Raw genomic sequence first — 23,745 nt, 5'->3', positions numbered from 1 at the left:
TTTACATTTACTTTTATTCCTTTTTAGGTTAAAAAATGCAAAGAGATACTTGCAAATATCACTTTTCCTCGGATAATTGATATAGTAAAATAGAAGGTTCAACGTACAAAATGAATTTCCACAAATAAGATTCAATTATTAAAAAAAGAAGAGAATGTTTAATTGAATACTCGTGATGAGGCGACTCAAATTAAGGTTTTAGCCACTGAATAGAATAGAAACAAAACAAAACAAAAGAATTGTGTGCCTCATATATATATATATATATATATATATATATATATATATATATATATATATATATATATATATATATATATATATATATGTATGTATGTATGTATGTATATGTGTGTGTGTGTAGACACAAAAATAAAATCAGAATTGAAAATTATCCCATATATGATATACTCCCTCTGTCTCAATTTTATGTGAACGTATTTTCTTTTTAATTCGTGCAAAAAAGAATGGTCTCTTTTCATATTTGAAAATAATTTATATTTATGCAACGATTTATAGTCACGCAAAATATATATGCCTTATTTTACATCACAAATTTAAAAATCTTATCTTTTTAAAAAAAAATTGTGCCCAGTACGGAGGGAGTATCTTTTTTCTTTGAATTAAGAGCCCGTTTGGACATAAGATTTTTTTCACTTTTTTTCGAAAAATTTTCACTTTTTTCGACATTAATGTTTGGCCATAAATTTTTTAATTTTACTTGAAGATGAGTTTTGAAAGTTTTCAAAAATTTGAAAAACTCTAAAAATTATTTTTCAAAATTTTTATTCAGATCATTTATGTGGCCCAAGTCTCCATACTCAAAGCAATCCCTCTCTGAAAAGGCTGGTAAGTTCTGAGGCGGATCTCGAGAACCAGAATAACTACTAGAAGAACCTGGCACATATGATCCCTGAACTGAAGGAGCACAGGGCGTACTCTGGGCTGGAAGTGCACTGAGAGATGACTGACCCTGATAAGAACTGTATAAATCATGGTTGGATGATGCATCGTGATGAAGTGGATGACCCGATTGAGCGTGTATGTAAGGACGACCCTGATGTGGTAGGAATGTAGGACTGCCCTCCAAACGCCCACTTAATTTTCTCATTTGGGTGAAAATATGCACATCTAATGGTGTTGCGTATTTGGGAAAAAATATCTCAAAGGGGTAAAAAGGTCATATAAAAATGGGCGGCAAAACGATTGGCGGAAAGGGCGGGCCCAGAGAAAAGCTGGCAGCAAATGGGCGGATTCCAAACACTTATCAAGTTGTCCTTACCCTTTAAGAGAATTCGAAAAAAGGGCACCCACCCCCACTTCCATATATTAATATCATATAGAGTGAGGAAAGAGAGTAACATTTCTTCTTCTTCTTCTTCTTCACAATCACAAACCTAGAAAGAGAAAAGAGGCTGGTTGTTCATTAGGTTTTGATTGTGAAGAGAAATATTGAAATTGGGAAAAATGAGAGAAATAATAAGCATACACATAGGTCAAGCTGGGATTCAGGTGGGAAATTCATGTTGGGAGCTCTATTGCCTTGAACATGACATCCACCCTGATGGCATGATGCCTAGGTATATATATATCAATATTGTTATATCTATCTTATTAAAATATATATGTGATCTATATTTCCGATCCTTAACTAGTTTGGGATCAAGGTCTAGTTGATTGATTAATTGATAATTCTGTTGGTTTATGTATGATGGATTGATTGGTTTATATCGTGTTCGTCATTTGTTTTTTTTTTCATATTTAATTTTGGATACCCATTAACATATTTGGCTTTGTTACGAAGGGTTTTTGTGAACACATTTAAACTTGGTTGCAGTTGGCCATTCGATTTGTCAAATACCCAAACGCATTCAAATTCTCTCATCTAGCAATTTCATGATTTGGTTATTTGCTGTTTGTTTTGTGATTCACATTTTTATTCATGGGAAATGAAAATGATCTTTTGTAGTTTGACTCAAGATGTGCAAAGTCTCGTCCCAGTAATACTAATGATGGATAGATTGGTTTAGGCCGTGCTTATGCTATGCTTTGTCTTCAATTGACATTTGCTGGTGTAGTTAGGAACATGGATTACATAATTGGCTTTTGTTGTGATGTTCCTTCGGAGGGTTTGTGATGATATATATGCTTTTCATTTATGATACATGAGCCGGATAGAGCAAAATGGATATAGAGGATTCATACAGTCCGACCTCTACTATGTTTGGGATTGATGGATAGTTGATTGATTTGATGAATGGTAACAATTTGTTGTTTGATGCAATTTTGTGCATTCTTTTCTTTGTTGTTGTTTTGTGATACTTTCTTCTTATCATGCAAAATGAAAAGGAATCTTCTAACCAGAGGTTGTTTTCGTCTGATATGTGCAAAGTTTTGTCATGGCAATATTAATGGTCACAAGGCCACAGGTTTATGATTGACAAGCAATACAACTTCTGCCTGTAAATTATTTGAGTTGGAAGTTGGTGTGGTTTCTCTTTTCTCCTTCTTTTAGCTAAAGGGTGAAGTTCTAGTGCATGCTGATGAGTAAGTTCTTTGTTTTACTTGCAGTGACAACTCACCTGGTGTAGGACATGATGCTTTCAATACCTTCTTCAGCGAAACCAGTGCTGGGAAGCATGTCCCAAGAGCTATATTTGTCGATCTCGAACCCACTGTTATTGATGAGGTGAGAACTGGGACTTATCGCCAGCTTTTCCATCCTGAGCAGCTCATTTCAGGAAAGGAAGATGCTGCAAATAATTTTGCCAGAGGGCATTATACAGGTAGTTATCCTGGAGAACTCAGGAGCCATTTCTTTGTTTTGTGTATAATTTTTGTTAGATGCACCTAATTTTTGGTTGTATTAACTTTCTTCACAGTTGGGAAGGAGATTGTCGATCTATGCCTTGATCGAGTAAGGAAATTGGCTGACAATTGCACGGGTTTGCAAGGATTTTTGGTGTTTAATGCTGTTGGTGGTGGTACTGGTTCTGGATTGGGGTCATTGTTGCTGGAACGTCTATCTGTGGATTATGGAAAAAAGTCTAAGCTTGGATTTACTATATATCCTTCTCCCCAGGTGCAAAGTCATGCTTTAGCAAAGCACTATTACATTTGTTTAGCATAGCAATAAAGCACAAGATTAAGACTTTAATTTTAGATGAGATTTCTCCATATAGGTTGTTATAGTAGTAGCTTTCATGATAAATGATATTATGGCTAACTCTTAGGTATTATCTTTAGCTCATGTTCCATAATGTTTGATGATGTTTTTACTAACAGCATATGTAACCTTTGACACTAATCTGTAGGTTATTTCTGTACTTACTAACTTGAGTTTTCTTGTTAATTTCAGGTATCTACTGCTGTTGTTGAGCCTTATAACAGTGTTCTTTCAACCCATTCCCTTCTTGAACACACCGATGTTGTTGTCATGTTGGACAATGAAGCCATTTATGATATCTGTAGGAGATCCCTAGACATTGAGAGGCCTACATATACCAATTTGAATCGACTGATCTCTCAAATCATATCATCCTTGACCACTTCATTACGGTTTGATGGAGCCATTAATGTGGATATTACTGAGTTCCAGACAAACCTGGTACCATATCCTCGCATCCACTTTATGCTTTCATCCTATGCCCCTGTAATCTCAGCAGAAAAGGCATTCCATGAACAGCTATCTGTCCCTGAGATAACAAATGCAGTTTTTGAGCCCTCAAGTATGATGGCTAAGTGTGATCCAAGGCATGGAAAATATATGGCTTGCTGCCTCATGTACCGCGGAGATGTTGTTCCCAAGGATGTCAATGCTGCTGTGGCTACTATTAAAACGAAGAGGACTGTTCAGTTTGTTGACTGGTAAGTATTTTGCACTAGTTGCAAGCACGAGCCTTTCTTGTTATAATAAACTACTTAGACACTAGCTGTTTAGTGGCCTTATAGGTAATTTGATCTAAATTAGATCCTTTGATTAGAATTTGATGGTAAAAAGGAAAGGCCTTTAATCAGTGAACCAAAAACTACATTTGTAAACAAGTTTTTAAATCTGATCCTGTTTGTTCCCCCATCTTGTTCCATTGACACCCTTTATAGGTAGAGTTACATGATTCGGAACCCATTTAGCAACATGTTTTTTTCTTCTCAAGAAACAATTGTCTGATATGCACTATTTAGTCGTAATCAAGTGCACTAATGGGAGTATATTGGGAATACATGTGATCAATGGTTGGGAGTGTGGTTAGTATTGCTTAGTTTGAGAGTAACAGATGTTTAGCTGGTACCTGGCAATGATATTGTTATTTAGCATGATTTAGTGTTCTGGTCCATCATTGCATGAACATGTGGCCCACGCTTCAAGAAGTATGTGGAGCTTTGTTGGGATCAACTTCAATATATTAGTGCCTGGGTGCTGTTGAATATCCTATTTGACTTGTACCTTTTACAGACTAGGCATGATGTGACTTGTATGTTTACAGACTAGGCATGATGTGTCTAAACCATGTGAGGTTCACTCTTTGCATGTCTTTTTATCTCCAAGGCAGAATGCTCTCGCTGCATGTTAACGTTCTGTTAGTAATTTCTTTTACTGCCAAATTCCTGTCCACCCCTTCTCTAACGTGGATGCCACCAAATCGTAATTTTTTTGGTTTTGGATTTGAACAGGTGCCCAACTGGCTTCAAATGTGGAATCAACTACCAGCCTCCAACAGTAGTACCTGGGGGTGATCTGGCCAAGGTGCAACGAGCTGTCTGCATGATCAGTAACAATACTGCTGTTGCAGAGGTGTTCTCGCGCATTGACCACAAATTTGATCTCATGTATGCTAAGAGGGCATTTGTCCACTGGTATGTTGGTGAAGGTATGGAAGAGGGGGAGTTCTCTGAAGCCCGTGAAGATTTAGCTGCGCTTGAAAAGGATTACGAGGAAGTGGGTGCTGAAGGAGTTGATGACGAGGAAGACGGTGATGAATATTGATTTAGACCAACATCTTTGAAGACAGGGTTCAGAGTGTCGGCCTAGTGCCTTGCATGTGTTTTTGTTGTAGTTTGCTGTCTTGTATAACTTCTCATATCATATCAGTTGTCTACATTGTATTTTGCCATTCCTTTGCATTCATGTCCAAATATTTTTACTATGCTGAACAGCGATTGTTCATATGATCGTATGATCTCTCCATTCTGATCCTTTATCAAGTAATTTGTAGATGTTCAACAAAGATATGAGATTCTTGATGCAGTAACGGTGAACCCTTGGAAGCTCAAGTCTCTACTTATTTATTTATACGAGAGAGAGAGAAAGGTGATTTATTTAAGAGATATTGTATTATAAAAACAGCACCAAGTGCTGATGCAATTACAGGTTGAGCAAAACCCAGAAAAGGAGTCCCTTTCACATCTTAATAGGGATTCTAAGATGCTAAGGGTTGATTCTGCATCATTTACAAACTCCTCTCTACACCAAAAAGAGAACAAGTATACGATTAACTTCATCTGTTGGACTGTGTTTGACTTATCTTCAAAAACACTTGTTGGGAAGCTCAACTCTTGATAATGAAGTATCAAGACTTGATTTTGTCTGGTAGTTTCCTCGGATAGGAGAATGAACAGGGAGAGGTACCATCAAACATTAATAAATAGCAAGTTACGAGGGCGACTAATCTCACATTAAAAAATTACAGACATCCAATCTACATTGATAAATTAAACATAGTATCCTCATCAAATAGACAATGTAGAAAATCAGGCATCTTCTGAACTCTTAAGTGACGTTACCTGATGACTATCATTAATTAAATTCAGCTAACCAAAAATCTGTAGACTCTATTTTTGCTGAATATTTGCAAAGATGGATGTTCTACAGTATTTATATTTGACTAAATCCAGCATATCTGACTCAATTAGATTTGTTTTGGAAACCTTAATAGGCCAATGAATCATGGATTCAGAAAATACAATGACCAAATTTCATTTTCGAATAAGAAGCGAATAAGTAATAGTATATTTTAACTAGAACTATACCTTCATCATCCAAACAACGAAAGCAAATGGTGGAACTTTTCTAGTCCACCATGCACATCTACTTCACTATTACCATTAAAATCAAGTCATAACTAAGGCTGTAATGGGCATTGAATGACATCTATACTATCACTTGCTTAAGTATCAACCAGCTAACTCACATTCAACTTTGTACAAGCATGTTCATGAAACTAATCATTTTAGATTATAATATCCGAAAGCCTCAATCCATAATATTAAAAGTGAAAAATCCTGAACCACTTCAAAAGCATTTACAAAAATTATTGTCCTGAACGCATGAGGCTGGATCTGCAGCAAAAACATAAAAATGAATCAATTATACAGAACTCTCACAAATGAAAGGATTACAGTGAAGTAGAAGTAATACTAAAGTAGTATCCCCACCTCCTCAACCAACCAACTCCCCCCCCCCCCCCCCAAACCAAAAAAAAAAGATTCTAACAAAAAATCTTTGTAGTCATCTATGAATGTAACCGAAATTCTGTTCAGACATAGCTAATTCTCTTATTATCATGCAACACAGGTAGTGTTCTTTAAATTGCGCAGCCTAATTTTAGCCAATCATTACATGTAATAAACGTTTAACCCTTTTTTTTTTAGAAGTGAGATTTGTTGTTTGCAGTTCCGTAACTCAGTGGATACTAGGCCACTCTACCCCTCTCCACTTAAATAGACCAGACTTGGTTCACCAGCAGGATTAGAATTCTTGACGTGCACCTATGATACATCATGCATTGTACTACCTTTACTGTTGAACCACAGCCCTTTTTAATTCAATTGAATCGATTTATATACCTGTGCATCTTCTTACCATGAAAATAATCATCCTTCTGCATTTGTTTCTTTCTGTTAATCTATGAGATTATTTCAGATGCCTTTCAAATAAGTAAAATTAATACGATATAACTGTTTATACTCCATAATCTTTCTTCTTTGACTTACTTTCCAGTTTTGTCTGTAGCTCCTTTATATAAAATTTATAGGAAAACGAATCATAAAGCAAGGTGGAAATGAATATTCCATGGAAGTAAAGGTAGCTTATTGGGGTGTTAATTTATGTCCTCCTAATTGATGACTAAATGGTTTATCTTAATTTTTGCCTCAAGTTTTCATTTGTATATAATTTAGCTAGAGTGGAGTCTTATGACCGCTTCGTTCAACCTGAAATTTAAGTTGTGGAAACTTGCAGATGATTTTCCCAAAATAACCATCATTGGCCTCATGGCAGAACAATGTCACCTAGAATCTCTTTTTTGATATTTTTCCTTTCAATTTCTTACTACAATATTTCCTAATTAGATACTAAGTTACTTAACAGAGCCCAACTGTAAAAAGAACCCAAATAAAAAAAGGACACATATTGTAAGAGGCAAAATGCTAAAGCTCAATTGTTCACTCTTCAGGAAACAGAACCGCATGCAATCCCCAAAAAGTAGCAAAGGTATCTTAGAACATATCACGGGCGCTTTCGTGCCCAATGGACACAAAATACCACCTGAGACCCGAAGTAAATTCTATATTCGCAATCTAAGAGATGGAAAAAGGTTACCAATAGAATCAATCGCCAGCAAAACCTTCATATTGCAAGCTATCTGATGCATTGGTTAACCTCTCAATGTCTCCTGAAAGCAAGACATGCAGCATTAGTTACCCAAAACAATAAACAAAATACCAGTAATCTGACCTTGATGCTGTACCTACCATTTGGATCAAGCAAGTTTCCTGTGTCTGTTGCTAGAAAAGAAGTCCTGGAGTAGCTCTCTAGTATATCTGAACATGGTGGGAAGAGATCAAGATGATTAGACCCAGAACTTGGAAAATGGAAACAAAAAAAAATGACTGGAAAAGTTACAAAGGGCAGGAGAAGTAGACTTACCAGAACTATTAGAGAAGTCAGTTGACAAGCCTGAGAGACCAAAATTTTGAGGAATTTCCCCTAAAAATCCAAATGAAGTGGTGTCAGCATCTGGAAGTCTGTTGAGAGGTTGTGACTTCAACTGCATGCTATTAAATGGCAAAATAGATGCACCACCCAGTGCAGAACGTGACTCCAAGAAACTGCTATGAGCACCAATATTGAAATGAGAATTGTTAGCATAGTTTGGTTCTGTCTTAATAATCTTTCCCTCCATTGTTTGTCTCATCCCCATATTCGAGGGTTGGGCCAACAAGATATTTGGAGTAACATTAATCTTCCTGCTTTGTGCAGAAACATCATCTGCTGGTTGCATGCAGGAAAGAACTGCCAAGCTGCAATTACTGAAAGTGTTGGGTAAACTGGTAGGAATTGACTCATGCATGTGTTCAGGCTTTGAAGTATATCCAACATTTTCTACAGCACGGCAAGCCAAATTTTGGTGAACTGTAGTAAGGCGGGAATAGTTTAACATTAGAAGGAGACAGCTACTTAAATGCAGGTTTTGTGAGAACACATTTAGCAGCACAAATAAGCAAAAAAAAGCACATAAACAATGGACATCAACTTGGATATGTTTTAATCTTATATATTAAAGAAATCAACTTGGTATGTTTAGACAGGAACAGCAGCAGTCCACTCCAGTAGAGAACAATACTCTCTATGCTTGTTGCACACAATATTGAAACAATTGACACACAAACAGCTGCTCAAAATTCCACATGTTGCTATCAGAGTTTTGCATAATAGTAAACTCAGTGGATCAGCAGAGGTATCGCAGGACATAACAAGCTAAATACATCACTTCCTGACTGCTTTCTGCATTTCTGGTGAATTACCAGATTAGGAAGCAAGCTTTCTGTAGACACAAGGAAGAAAAGAAAATGGGACGAGCAATTAGAGTTCTTCAGGTATAATCAGAGATTCTTCTTGAAACGATCCTCCCCTCTAGCAGGTATAAATAACCTCATCCTCCGCACACACACACCCCACATAATATGTAACCTCCAGGTAACCGGAACCATTGACCTTCCCCTCTAGCTCAAACAAAGTCCCTATACCATTTACTTTATAAACAAAAAAGTTAACATGGAGAAACTACCGAAAACATTTAATCAGGTCTATGCTTTTGATGAAGACATTATAGAATCCTGACTCATTAGATAAGGGTGCAACAAGTGAAAATCCTGACTTGGAATTTGAATAGCTCATGAAATGCAATAAAAAATCCAGACTCAGCAAGCCAATTATATTTTTATTTTTTTTGAGAAGGTAACATATCTGTATATTAATATATAGACTTCACTAACTTTGTGAAGTCACCCATAATTACAAAATGAGTGCCCAAAAGAAAATTAAAACACTTATAATCCTTGGTCTTCTCACAAGGAATCTAGCACATCAAAAATGGATTCATGATCCTCCAAAAACTTTCTTTTACACCAAAAATAGAAAAGAGCTAGACATTTCATCTTCGTCTTCTCAATGTTACTGGATTTGTCTTCAAAACATCTCTAATTTCTCTCTTCCCAGATTGTCCACCATACGCAAGCTGGGACAATTCTCCATCTCTCTTTATAACTAGAAAGGTAGCCCTCTTTAATCCAGCAAGCTAGAACATCAAGAATTCTTCCCGGCATTGCCCATATAATTCCCCTAAAACTGATAAAAATCCTCCATATTTAAACAGTGAATTTGCAATGCAAAAAGAGATGACTAATTGTCTCCTCCTCTCCACATAAGTAACATCTAGAGCACAAGTGAAAACCTCTCTTGATTAGATTATCTTGTGTTAGAACCGCTTCTTTTGCTAGTTAACCATGTAAAGCAAGCAACCTTGTAAGGGATTTTTACTTTCCATATCATCTTCCATGGACAACATCCAACCTGGTTATTAGACAGGTTGAATTCCTTATAAGCAGACTTAACAGAAAACTTCTCCTACCTATTCTCTTGCCATATGATGAGATCTTGATTAGAATTGATTTCACTGAATAGTTTCAAAGTATTGTAAAACTCTATTACTCTATCAATCTCCCAATCATTTAGGAGTCTTCTGAAGGTAAGATTCCAACCTTGATTAGTCCATGCCTCATCTAGTGTTGCTTGTTGCTGTTGATTCAAAGTATATATGTCAGGAAAAAGTAGCTTCAAAGGGCCTTGGCCTAGCCAATTGTCATCCCACAAGGAAATCTTCATACCATTTCCTACTTTGAATCTGGACTTCTTAATCACTTTTGGCCACAAATTCCTAATTGACTTCCACAAACTGACACCATATGGTCTTCTCACTAGTTTGGTTGTCCATTTTCCTTCCATTCCATACTTTTCCCTAACGACCTCTCTCCACGGTGATTGCTCATCTGCCGCAAATTTCCATAGCCACTTATCATCAAACTATGATTCTGGACTCTCAGGTTTTTGATTCACAATCCCACTGTCTTCTTGCTAGTAGTAAGAGAATTCCATTTAACCAAATGGAACTTCTTCTTCTCACTGTTGCCTTCCCATAAGAAATTTCTTCTTAGTGCATCAATTCTTTTCACTACATTGGCAGGAATTGGGAATAGAGACATCATATAAGTAGGCATGGCATCAAGTACAGAGTTAATCAAGATTAGTCTACCCCCCATAGATAGATATTGATTCTTCCAATTTGCTAGCTTCTTTTCACATTTCTCCAGCACACCATTCCAAATTCCTTTTGATTTGCTCTTGGCTCCCGATGGCATCCCCAAATATACAGTAGGTAATTCACCTGCATTCCCACCAAGAATATCAGCAAGACTTTGTAGCTCCATTACCTCATTGACCGGATAAACGAAGCTTTTGTGCCAATTTATGTGTAGCCCAGAAGTGGCTTCAAAAAGAATGAAGATCACCCTTAATACTTTCAGTTGTTCTCTATCAGCTTCACAAAACACCAAGGTGTCATCGGCATACTGCAAGTGGGAAATCATCATGTTGCTATCAGCCCTACAATTCACATTGAAGCCCCTTATCCAATTATTTGTCTGAGCTCTTTCAACATATCATTCAATCCTTCCATGGCAATAATGAATAGGAAAGGGGAAAGGGGATCCCCTTGTCTCAGACCCCTATGAGAAGGAAAAAAAACAGTTGGTGCTCCATTAATGAGTACTGAGAAGCTCACAGTAGAAATGCAGAATTTTATCCAGTTAATCCATCTTCCACCAAAATCCATTTTCCTGAGGGTTTCTAGAAGAAAATTCCAGTTCAAATGATCATATGCTTTCTCTATGTCCAGCTTGCATAATATCCCAGGTTCCTTGCTTATTTTCCTTGTGTCAATGCATTCATTGGCAATTAGGACAGCATCCATAATCTGTCTGCCTCTTATGAATGCCATCTGCTGAGAATCCACCAGTTTGTTGACCACCTTCTTGAGCCTCTCAGTCAATAACTTGGATATAATCTTGTATATACTGCCTATCAAACTGATAGGCCTGAAGTCTCTCAATTCTTTGGCCCCCACCTTCTTAGGAATCAAAGCCACAAAAGTAGCATTAAGGCTCCTTTCAAATATTCCTTGGTCATAGAAGTTTTGAACAGCTGCTACCACTTCCCTTTTAACCACTTCCCAGCAATTAGTGAAGAAGGCCATTGAGAATCCATCTGGGCCAGGTGCTTTGTATCTTCTGGTGTAATCATCTAACTGTTTCTGATGGAACCTAGTGGCCTCCACTCCTCTTCTTCTGTGTAGAGGTTTTTGTAAAATCTGATAACCTCCCTCTTGATATCTTCTGGATTCTGCAGAGATTCCCCTTCTACTATCAACTGATTAATATTGTTATATCTCCTGTGAGCATTAGCTTTTCTGTGGAAGAACTTAGTGTTCATGTCTCCCTCTTTTAACCGGAGGGCCCTGGACCTCTATCTCCATGCTACTTCTTCATGGTTTGCAATCACCTCAAACTCCATGGACAAGGAGGTTTTTGTAAATATCTCCTCTGTGAAGCTCCTTTGGTCATGTAACTCTTTCTGCTCTGCAAGTTGGTTGAGGATGCTTGCTTTCTGCAGTGCTAAGTTGCCTTGGAGAGTTTTGCTCCATTCTTTGAGCTTTGCCTTCAAGGCTTTAAGTTTGAAAGTAAGGATGAAATCAGGCCTTCCTTCACAAGTAAAAGAGTTCCACCATTCTTGTACTCTATCTTTGAATCCTTCAGTCTGCAGCCACCAGTTTTCAAACTTAAAGTATGATTTGACTTGATCCCAACTACCACATTGAAGCATCAGTGGTGAATGGTCTGAAGTAACTCTATGAAGCAATGATTGTTTTATGTTTCTAAAATCTTCATTCCAGTCAGCAGAAATCAAGAACCTATCCAGTCTAGCTGCTATTACATGCCTGTCACCTTTTCTCCATGTGTATTCACCTCCTGATAGTTGGGTGTCTACCAGTTCCATGTCTTCAATAAAATTAGAGAACTCAGTCATAGCTCTTGTGAATCTGGAGCAATTCTTCTTCTCTGATGGGAACGATGGAACCAGGAGCAGAGGGGGATGCAACATCAGTCATAGCCAATGTTAGTGAATATTATATCATGGAATGTTAGGGGACTTAATAGCGTTAGACAAAAGGAGATTGATTAAAAGTTTGATACTCAGTTGGAAGGCAGAGATTTTTTGTTTTCAAGAATCTAAAATAGAAGGGGATATCAGGGAGATAGTAAAGGAATTATGGGGTGATAGATGGGTGAAATTTGCACAACTAAAAGCTAGTGGGACTAGAGGGTAGTAATATGCGATGGTAGAATATGGAAGGGGGAAGTTTGTTGTGTGGGAGCACATACAATTACTTGTAAATTTTTAGGTAAGACTCAGGAATACACATGGAATCTTTCTCCTAATGACAGAAGAGAAAAAGAGTAAGTTTGGTGGGAGCTGGCAGGTGCAAGAGGCCTCTTTAATGGGCCTTGGGTGGTATGCGGGGACTTCAATACTGTACTTGAAATTACTTCCAATATCCAGACTTTTCAGCTCTTTGAAACCCTTCTTATTTGGAGTCTGTGTCACCTGTGTAACTTCTTTCCCTTTGTTTGCTTGCCTTTTGTTATCAATTTTCATGAAAAGCTCCAGTGCTTCTCTCTCACAGCCGTTAAAATCCACCCCAAACTCTTTGCTCAATCTGATGATATTCTGATGCACCCAAATCGATGCCTCATATTCCAGGTCTTCTTCTACCTCTAAGCTTTGATGGTTTAGCGGCACTGCTTCTTCAATTGCCCAGTCCACAAACATATCAGATTGTTTTGATTGCATGTGCATGTTATTGTAATCTTCTGATTCGTTTCCCTTCCCTTCGTGCTCAGCAATGATCAACATAGCATTATCCCCATGGATAGATTCTTGTTGATTCTCCTTTTCTCCATCATCGTCCCTCTTTTCTTCATCTTCTTCTGTATTGTTATTGATTTTGTTGTCACTGGGATCCATTGCGCAAGTGGTTATTTGATTTCCCATAGAAGATTCAAAGTGTAGAGCTGTAACTTCTTCATTAAAAGGATTTGGCCTGGGCTTTGTATTTGGCACTTTAAATGCCTTTTCTTCAAATATAAATTGGGCCAAAAAATCTGGGCCCAATTCCTTTAAATTACATTGTTGGGCAGCCTTTTTAGTTGTGACTAAAGAGTCACGTGACTGGTCATGTGAGTTTTTAGGGATAGGTTGTACCTATTTCGAACTCCCCACGTGCCATGTCAGAACTGTATAACATTGAGCCCATCCCCCTGGTCTCTGCTTGTCCTCTATTACCCGCCGGTACGGGCGACTTTCTTCACCATTTGCACCGGTGTACGTTCTCACCGGAGCTTCACACCAGATCTGGATTTAGAAGACTACCCCTTCAAATTCTACCTTCACTGCTTTTGGTACTACGAATCCATCTCCTCTAACCTTTATTCTTGCCCATTTCAAGTGATTTTTTAGCTCCGTCTCTTCCTCAGTTTGAATCCAGCCACCACAAAACTCCCAACTTCTTTAAATACTTTTTGGGACCATAGATGTAACGGAAGTCCTACTAGCCTAATCCATGCATGGTTCATCGTCTTATTGCTTGGAACTGATCTCACCGTCGGAGCCCACCATTGAAGGTTAACTTTGTGTTTCTTCCGGTACCAGTCGCTACTCAGAACATGGTCAGCAATTAATTTTGAAGAGAATTCGAAGAGAAACCGATTCTGATCCATCTCATAGATATTGGTTCCATGTGCTTGTTTCCAAGAACTAGATGCCCATCTGCGAATTTCCGATAGAGTTGCAATTTCGGAATTTTTTTCTGTGATGAACCCCACCAAGCACCTGCCTAGCAAATCTTTATGTGTTAGATCACCTGAGATGCGAATAATGTTTCCTTCTGGTTGGATCGCCGCTTCATTCATTTCTCTGCTTGCTCATTTATGATTTCTGATTGTGTTTGAGTAAAGAAGACCTTCCTCAATGATTTTGGGAGCATTAATGACATTCCTCCGTACCCCGCTATTAATGAACCTTTCGATTTTTGCTGCAATATCTAACCAACCCGAATTGAATGCTACTTCTGGAACAATAATAACTGACCTCCCCCTGCCTTGGACCCTAATGATGGTTATATAACGACCATGTTTGTTGTAGTGCCTCGCACAGAATATTTCTGAGTAATGTTCCTTGGTTTTCCATCTTTTCACATAGTTTCCATCTTCGATGCTTCCTTTAATTTTTCGCACAACCACACCATCGTCTTCCTGCTGAAAGTAGATCTTCTAATGAGATTCTGACCTCGTTCTGTCCATTCATACCATTCTTCAGCATTGGATGAGCATCTAACAATGTCATATGAGTTGAAGCTCACTGCAAAATAGACGATGTTATCCTCCCTCATTGCAGGATGGATGAGCAGAGGACTTTAACTAAAAAACAGAACAAAATGAGTTTTAATCAGTGATCACAGTGGGTGAACACTGGGTTTTAAGAAAGAAAAAGAGGATTCCGATGAGAAGGTACACCGGAAAATAGTAAAAGACGTCGAAATTAGGATTTTCTTGGACGGGAATGCTCGTAACAGCCTTGGTGGGGCTGTCTGAAGAAGAAAAAGTGAGATCTGGCCAGGATATGGCTCACGCACCGGCGCGTGGCAAAGGAGTCGCCGGAACTGGGCCGTGCGTGAGGGCGCGTGGGTGGTCGTACGCCGGAGATTCTAGCTAGGTTTTGGTCGCGATAGGCTTGTCTCTTGGAGGGTGGTGGTACAATCCTAGGATTCATGAAAGAGAAATGCCTCGGGGTAAGTGCCTGAGAGCATTCTGTCGATTGAATGGAAGTTGAAAATTTTCACTATAATAATATAATTAAGCCAATTATGAACTGTGCTAACAAACAAAAACTGTATGATTCCCAAATTCAACCCGACCCTTACCACCCTAAGCCACTATATATAACGTTCCTACTTTTACACCAAATTATCCCAGATACTAACATGAAAAGATGAATTCTCTGAGCAGTACATTACATTGTTCGGAAGAAGGAAAATTTGTTAAGACAATGAATTACTCTCAGGCACACTTTTCGAGGCTAGAAAAGACCACTTCTTTTCCGGCATGATCTAATAGTTTCTGGCGTCCTTTTTCAGAGTTTTATTTTTAATCATTCATTAGTGATTAATCCTAAAACTACTTTTGTTTCTTTATGGGGGAAATAGGATTTATTTTGCTGCAGGTTTTAAATCTTATGATATCACAAGACTCAAGTCTAGGGTAGAAACTTAGTTCGAATGGGTGGAAAGGAGCCGTAATCTGATGCGTAGAACAACCTTCAGCTGAAAATCCATGGAATGGCTATGCTTTGTTCTTCAGGAGGCTTCCAGAGATGCTAGTACACATGTAAGGAAATGGAAATTCAAAGAGAAATATTCAATCCTTTTTGGCTCCCGGAAGAACAACAAGTTTGGAAGATTTATAAGCATTGTGTCAGTCCAAGGCGACAAAAGATATGTAACTATTATTCATGAAGTTGCATTAAATTCGGGATGGTATGATATTGCATTAAAGATCACGAGATTCATTAATGCAGATAGAGGAGCCTTTACGACAAATGGGGCCAGGAAGATAGACCCCAAATTTTCATATACATAGTCTGTCAAAGCCAGCAAATGGAAGACGAAGGAGTCCAATGAAGTTCATATTACAAAGGGCCCTAACAACAAAATATCGATTTCCGGTGGTGTTGTAAATGATGATGAAGGTCTATTGGGCAGATGTGTTGCCGATAGCTTCGACGTAGGACTGGCTGAGAAACCTACTCTCACTGATATTCGAAGGTGGTCGGTAAGCTCCTGGAAAAATACTTTTGGAATCGATGTGTACGAGATGGGTGAATCCGGATTTCTCTTCCAGTTTCCAAACAAACACATGGCGGAACACATTCTTCAAGGAGAATGGAGATGGAACCAAGTAAAAATCCTTCTAGAATGGTGGTCGCCGACTGCCGGTTGCTGCTCCTTCCAACAAAAAAGAGAATGGACATGAATTAGAGCCATAGGTCTGCCGTTGCACTTCTGGACTGAAAACATTTTCAGAGCCATCGGAGATCACTGTGGAGGTTGGCTGGAAACAAAGGAGGAAACTTTTGTTAAAAATCATTTGAAATGGGCGAGAAATCAAAGGAGATGGGGGTGATGTTCCGAAGGAGGTGACGATATTAGATAAGGGTTTAGATTTTACTATCCCCTTTTGGTGCGAATCGCCGACGAGGATTTCAGCCGGAGAAGATGAAGGAGGGGGTTTGGTTCAAACCAGTGGGCAAAAGAGCCCTATTCTGACAGAGGTGATAGCCAGAGGTGATAGCCACATCTGTACTTTAGACATGGGAGGGCACATGGGAACCTCCATTATTGTTCCCATTTTAAATTGTATAAGTGATCTGGGAAAGGGTGTATGTGGGCCTGAGAATAAGGCCAAGAAGAATATGGGTCATGGACCAGCCCAACAACACTTAAAAAAAGGCAAGGAGCAAGGAGAAAATTTGGGCTCATTTTTATTTAATAAGGCCCAAATTTTACTAATAGCCCATAACATTATGCCTTCCTCTAATACATTAGACCCAATATTGGTGGAAATAGAGGCAAACACTTTTATTCCTGATATTTCTCCAATCTCTGCAGAAACAGAAAACGAAGAGAGAGAAACAACTCCATCTCAAATTCAGTCACTTAATCTGGTCATTCACGAAGAGACTGATGATTTTGAAGATGCTATGACCAACATTGAAGGTGAGGACACTCAATTTGAGGCAGGGGAAGATAGAAGCAACATGCAAATGTTTGATACAACATAGACTAATCTTTGGTCTGTTGAGGAGGCAGAACCTTTAAAGATACATGTGCAAGAAGAGGAGAAAGAGGGGGAGTTGGATTCATCTTTATGGGTCCATCAAAACATTTTGAAACTTAGCAAGCAATTTGGAGTTGAATTTCAAGAATGCGAAAAGGAAACTTTGGCCATATTCATGAAAATTGATAGATGCAGGCAAAATAAGAGACAACAAGCAGAAGTCAGTAACATGGAGATTCCCAAGAGAAAATGCAACAATGAGCTCAAAGGTTTGATCTCTGGCATGAAATTCAAAAGCACTGGGGCAAGGAACATGGGGAAAGAAACCTCAATTGTGGATCCATGAATATCAAGATTATTTCTTGGAATGTGAGGGGATTGAACCGTAGAAAGAAGAGCGGGTGGTTGGTAGCCTGATTACCAAATGGAAAGCTGATATTTTCTGCTTTCAGGAGACAAAATTAGAAGGAGATATAGAAGAGGTGGTTTATCAACTATGGGGTAACAGGGGAATTAGGTTTATGCAATTGAAGGCTAGTGGTACTAGGGGGTATTTTAATGTTATGGGATAGTAGAGTATGGAAGGGGGAGGTGATAACTACAGGCTCTTATTCTCTAACCTGCAGGTTTGAGTCACAAACCCAAGATTTTAGTTGGCATATGACAGGGGTATATGCTCCAAATTGTGATAGAGAAAGGCAGGAAGTGTGGTGGGAGATTGGGGCTGTAAGGGGTCTCTTTCTTGGACCCTGGGTGGTTGCCGGAGATTTCAACATAATCAGATTTCCCTCTGAAAAAAGAAATTGCACTAGATTCACTAGAGCATGACAGAATTTTCAGACTTTATTGAGGATATGGAGCTGATTGACCTTTAGATGGAAGGGGGGAAATTACACATGGGCCAGTGGGAGCAGACATGAGACATCCTCGAGAATTGATAGATTTCTCATATTAGTGGAATGGAGTGAGTGTTTCAGGAACATCAGGCAGGAGATTCTTCCTAGAGTCTGGTGATCACACCCCTTTAGTCTTGCAATGTGGGAATTGGGAGCAAACTAAGTCCTATTTCAAGTTTGAAAATTGGTGGTTGGAGACTGCAGGTTTCACTGCCAGAGTTCAAGATTGGTGGACTTCCCTTGAGATAGAAGGAAAACCCGACTATATCCTTGCTTGCAAACTCAAAGCTCTTAAAGGAAAGCTGAAAGAGTGGAGTCTTAGTAGCTATGGCAATCTGGAGAGGGAGAAAGCTGTTATACTGAATCAAATAACTGAATTGGATGCTATTCAACAACAAAGGGACCTAAATCAGGAGGAAAGAGCCAGGAAAGCTAGACTCTTCATGGAATTTGAAGAGTATGCCAGAAAGGAAGAAATAGCATGGAGGCAAAGATCCAGAGTATTATGGCTCAAACAGGGAGACAAGAACACTAAGTTTTTCCAAATAATTGCTAATGCGCATAAGAGGAACAATACTATTGACACCTGATAGTGGAAGGGCAGATCATTGAAGAGCCTGAAGCTATTAAAAAAGAGATAACTGACTTTTATCTTAAGTTGTATTCAGAGACGGAGGGTTGGAGACCTACCTGCAGCATGACCAATTGCCCTACAATCTCAGAAGAAGAACAACAAGCTTTGCATAATCATTTTGAAGAATAAGAGGTCTTACACTGTTTGAAATTGTGTGCAATAAACAAAACCCCTGGACCAGATGGGTACACTATAGGATTCTTCATCAAATGCTGGGAGGTGGTGAAGACAGACATCATGAAAACTATTCATAACTTCCATTCTCAGGAGATGTTTGAGAAAAGCTTTAATGCAACCTATGTGACTCTGATTCCTAAAAAGAATGGAGCAAAGGAGCTAAGAGATTTCAGGCCTATTAGCTTAATAGGAAGCATATACAAGTTGATTTCTAAAATTCTCACTGAAAGACTTAAGAAAGTCTTAAGTAATGCACAAACTAGTTGATTCACACCAGATGGCTTTCATTAAAGGGAGACAAATCACAGATGTTGTATTGATTGCTAATGAATGTATACACTCTAGGATTAAGGAGAAGGAGCCAGGAATAATGTGCAAGCTAGATATCGAGAAAGCGTATGATCATGTCAATTGGAATTTCTTCCTGTGAATTCTCCACAAGATGGGGTTTGGAAGGAAGTGGATCAGCTGGATGAAATTCTGTATCAGTATTGTTAGGTTCTCTATTTTGATTAATGAATCTCCAATAGGGTTTTTCCCCTCTCAAAGGGCTTGAGACACCCTCTTTCACCTTTCCTTTTCACACTGGAGAATTCACAAATAACCAAAATGAGAGGTTAGAAATAACTCACTTACAATATACAGATGATACCCTTATTTTTTATTTTTTGTAGAACAGAAGAGAGTCAAGTAAAGTACCTCAGGATTATCCTCATCCTCTTTGAAGCTATCTCTGGTCTTCACATTAACCGGAGAAAGAGTCAGATTTTCCCAGTTAATGAGGTGCCTAATATTCAAATGCTGACAAATATCTTGGGAGGAGAAATTGGCACAATTCCAACTATCTATCTGGGAATGCCTTTGGGAGCAAAAAGCAAATCCAAAGAAATCTGGAAAGATGTGAGAAAAAGCTAGCTAGATGGAAAACACAGTATATTTCTCTGGGAGGTAGACTAGTACTTATTAATTCTGTGCTAGATGCTCTCCCTACCTACATGATGTCTTTATTTCCTCTACCTACAAGTGTAGAAAATATATAGGAGGCTCTGGGAAGGAACTTTTTATGGCATGGAAATAAAGAATTTCACCTAGTTAACGGGAAGAAGCTGACTATTAGTAAACGAAAAGGTGGATTAGGAATCAGAAATCTTAGGAAGCAGAACAAATGTCTATTGATGAAGTGGTTATGGAGATTTCCTAAGGAAGAACAAACACTGTGGGGCAAGGTGATAAAGGCAAAATATGGAAAAGAAGGGTTTTGGATGACCAAAGAGGTGAAGAACCCTTATAGAATTAGTCTATGAAGATCAATCCGGAACTTGTGGCCAAACCTTTTTCATGACTTAAGTCTTAATGTGAGGGATGGAAGGAAAACGTTATTTTGGGAGGACAACTGGCTAGGAATTGAAAGTTTGAAGAATTTGTTCCCTGATATTTTTACTCTGAATTAGCAACAAAGGGCAACAGTTAAGGAGTTATGGGGTATTGAAGGATGGAACTTGATATTCAGAAGATAAGACGGGAACTAACTACAATAATTGAATTTTACAATACTTTGGAACAATGCAGAGGATTACAAGAAGCGGAAGATACTCTAGTATGGCAGAAACATAGCAGCGGGAGGTTTACTGTAGGATCAGCTTATAAAAATCTGAATCGGGTAGGATCTCAACTCAGCCTATGGCCTTGGAAGCATATCTGGAAAGTCAAAATACCATATAAAGTGGCATGCTTTACTTGGTTGGTGGCTAAAGAAACAGTACTCACTCAAGAAAACCTCATGAAAAGAGGGTTATCAATCTGTTCTAGATGTTATTTGTGTGGCCAAGATGCAGAGACAATTAGCCATCTGTTTCTACATTGTAGAGTGACAAGACAGTTGTGGGAGTTGTTCATGAACATCAGGGGCATCCGATGGACAATGACAGGAAGAACCTATGAACTTTTGTCTAGCTGGAACACGAGGGGAGCTCTACATCTAACAAAGATAGATGGAAAATTGTCCCAGCAGCCATTTGGTGGACAATTTGGAAGGAGAGGAATGCAAGGTGCTTTGAGGAAATAAAAGTAGCCCTGTACAGAAGATCAAAATGAATTGCATTCTTCTTTTTAGTTTTTAGTGTAAAGCAAAATATATAGATGACCAGGATTCAATCATAGAAGTCTTAGGCTCCTTGTAAGAAGAACAAGGAAGTTTAATTTTTGTTTTTGTCCAAGTTCTTCTTGATGTAATCTTGGTTCCAATACAAAATAGTGCTGATGATTTATTAATATATTGGATATTTTACCATCTCAAAAAAATATTACATTGTTCGGGATGTGAAAGGAAAAGAAAAATGTTTATTAGTTCAAAAGAATTTGAGCACCCAAAACGTTAGGCCATTGGTGGAGTAACCCAAGACCTTTTCTTGAAAAGGTAAGGTAAATTAAAAATCCAGCACTAAGAATGTGTTGTTGTAACCTTTCATAATCAGTCGTGGACCTTGGCATAACCCACTTCAACCCAATCATATTCAAGAAAAGCAGCCACAGTTAAGCAGTCACTTGACAATGCAAAAACAACTGACTAGTACTTTCTGCTTGTATCCCGCAGAGAAAACATCTGATGGTTAAACTGATACCTCTCTTTTGCAAGTTTTCAAGTGTGTGGCAAGCTTCATTGCTCACTATCCATGTGAAACAAGCCACCTTAATTTGAGTAACCCGAGACCTTGATAAACCCTCTTTGGAAGACCTTATAAAATCCATATGGGACAACACGTTCTCTTGCGCGTGTCACCTGATTTTGAGTCCACACATAAACTTAATTTACAAGTGAAATGGACTTGCCAAAGGTTGGCTCTGATACCATATGAAGAATCTGAGCATCTAACCCAAAACCTTAAAAGGCAATGAGTTGAATAGCCCAAAACCTATATAAACTCCTCTAGAAGCCTTTACACAACCCATGTGGGAGAAGTATATAACTCAACCAAATTGGTGCATTTGGAATAGGTATACTATACATGTAGGTCACCCTCCCCTTCTCTTATTTCCGTAAGAGTAGAATTCACTCATTTTTCTGAGTAACACTAAATTATAGATGAAATATTGGTCCCTCTTGGCTTCACTAGCCCCCTCTCCCTCGCAGTACCCTCATATATGAAACATTAACGACCTGACAATGATTAAAATTTAGGCACTGGGATTAGGCATCTGTTTAATACTGAAGTTTCCAGCTTAGTAGAAAATTGCTATTTGCTAATGCTTTCAACAAATAATTTTTCTCAAGTGCAAAAGTATTGAAAAGTCGGAAACTGCCTCTCTACCTTCACAAGGTAGCGGTAAGGTCTGCGTACACACTACCTTCCCCAGACCCCACTTGTGGGATTACACTGGGTCTGTCGTTGTTGTTGTTGTTGCAAAAGTATTGAAAAGCTAGACCTGTAGGAGAGTCTCAAAGTCTTAAAGCAGAAATGAGCTAAGATGTTCAAGGATAGACAAGAAATCAATACACTCCCAAAATATCAACCAGGTAAAATGACCACATCCATAAATATGATACCCATTATTCATAGGTAGAGAAGGAATTGTACTCGGTAATTGATGCGTCATCTTAACCTGTTCTGCAAGCAACCTGTTGAATTCCATTATTTGCTCTTTCACCATCAGTTTCAGGTGATACGCCTGGAAAAATTCTTGATTTTCTTCTTCCAGTTTCAGCCAAACTGCAAGCCATGAGATGATTGTAATGATAGAGTAAGAAATGATCACATAACCTGTGAAATTGGTAAATCCACACGTGCAACACTGCTAAATGATGACAGCAACTTTATATAACTATCAGATTGCAGAACCACTAACCTAACTTCAGCTATTTTTCAATGGTTGAAGACACCAAGATGGAGGAAAACTGTGATCCTTGAAATTTAGATAACATACCAAGTTCCGTAAATCCTGGCTCTATCTTGTCCTGAATGAAGAGAGTTTCCAGAACTTCTTCTGACTCATGTAATGCCGAAGACACTGCTCTATTCGATTTTGCACCTGAAATTAGCTTAAACATTCAATAAATATTTTCCCCTGCAGTTGTGCAGCTATCATGATTATTCATTCGGGAACACCGTCAATCATCATAATCTTACTTAGACAAGCCGATTTAAGATGACAATGAGAAAAATTCAGTTCAGTAACAACTAACTTATCATTTCAATCAAAGTTTTCCTCAGTGTCACACCAATCTCTATGGTTGAAATAATGTTACTTGTATTTCATCCAGTCAAAGCCCAAGAGCAACAAGAATTCAAACAAACAAGCAGATTGAAGGAAAAGGTTGCCTTGGGAAAAAGAAGAAAAAGAAATATTTGTAAAACAGTCAAATTAAGTTTTCTGGGCAGCTAAGGAGTACTCTGGCATCAAATAATAAGTAGTTCACAACAACTTAGTCCCTAATAATTGACAATTGGGAGATATAGGTTTTTTTTTGGGGGGGGAATGAACTGGGCTCAAATAGATCAGAATGGATACTTAAACAGAATCGCATGAAAAGCTCTTCTTTTTTTCCTTTTTTCTATAAAAGAACTGTATGAAGATATCATAATAGGTAAAAAAGATCAAAAGCATACCATTTGTATATCTTCAGAAGAGACTATTCTTCCATCTCCACTGGACATTTTTGCGGCTTCAAACCAGAAATTACTGCAATACAGGATTTATGGAATTTGTCAGCAGTAGTCTACACCGTAGAGCTTCTGTGAATCATCGCTTAGTATATCT

The 23,745-nt window shown here is 38.3% G+C and overlaps 2 protein-coding genes across 2 annotated transcripts; one reads left to right on the top strand and one right to left on the bottom strand.

The window, feature by feature from the left end:
* Positions 1-1,467: 1,467 nt before the first annotated feature.
* LOC107773558 (tubulin alpha-3 chain) lies at positions 1,468-4,984 on the top strand. Its single transcript, NM_001325162.1, is given in 5 exon segments — positions 1,468-1,580; positions 2,572-2,786; positions 2,883-3,082; positions 3,359-3,867; positions 4,672-4,984. Coding segments are annotated over 5 exon segments (1,350 nt in total).
* A 1,229-nt stretch (positions 4,985-6,213) lies between these two features.
* Positions 6,214-22,974, bottom strand: LOC107773342 (uncharacterized). The gene is made up of 6 exons (XM_075241219.1): positions 22,912-22,974; positions 22,591-22,697; positions 7,925-8,380; positions 7,750-7,818; positions 7,598-7,670; positions 6,214-6,336 (listed from the first exon to the last, which is right to left on the bottom strand). Exons 3-5 carry the CDS (start codon positions 8,346-8,348, stop codon positions 7,606-7,608), a joined length of 558 nt encoding a protein of 185 aa, XP_075097320.1. The 5' UTR covers positions 8,349-8,380; positions 22,591-22,697; positions 22,912-22,974; the 3' UTR covers positions 6,214-6,336; positions 7,598-7,605.
* Positions 22,975-23,745: the final 771 nt, after the last annotated feature.

The sequence above is a fragment of the Nicotiana tabacum genome, chromosome 20, assembly GCF_000715075.1.
Source record: "Nicotiana tabacum cultivar K326 chromosome 20, ASM71507v2, whole genome shotgun sequence".
Classification (NCBI taxonomy): domain Eukaryota; kingdom Viridiplantae; phylum Streptophyta; class Magnoliopsida; order Solanales; family Solanaceae; genus Nicotiana; species Nicotiana tabacum.
The sequence above is the reverse complement of the archived record's forward strand: the minus strand, read 5'-3'. Positions and strand labels throughout refer to the sequence as shown.

Coding starts and splice junctions, on each gene's coding strand:
- LOC107773342 (XM_075241219.1), bottom strand. CDS start 8,348: ATGCATGAGTCAATTCCTACCAGTTTACCCAACACTTTCAGTAATTGC. Junction 7,819..7,924: donor TGACTTCTCTAATAGTTCTG/GTAAGTCTACTT, acceptor CACCATGTTCAG/ATATACTAGAGAGCTACTCC. Junction 7,671..7,749: donor AAACTTGCTTGATCCAAATG/GTAGGTACAGCA, acceptor TCTTGCTTTCAG/GAGACATTGAGAGGTTAACC.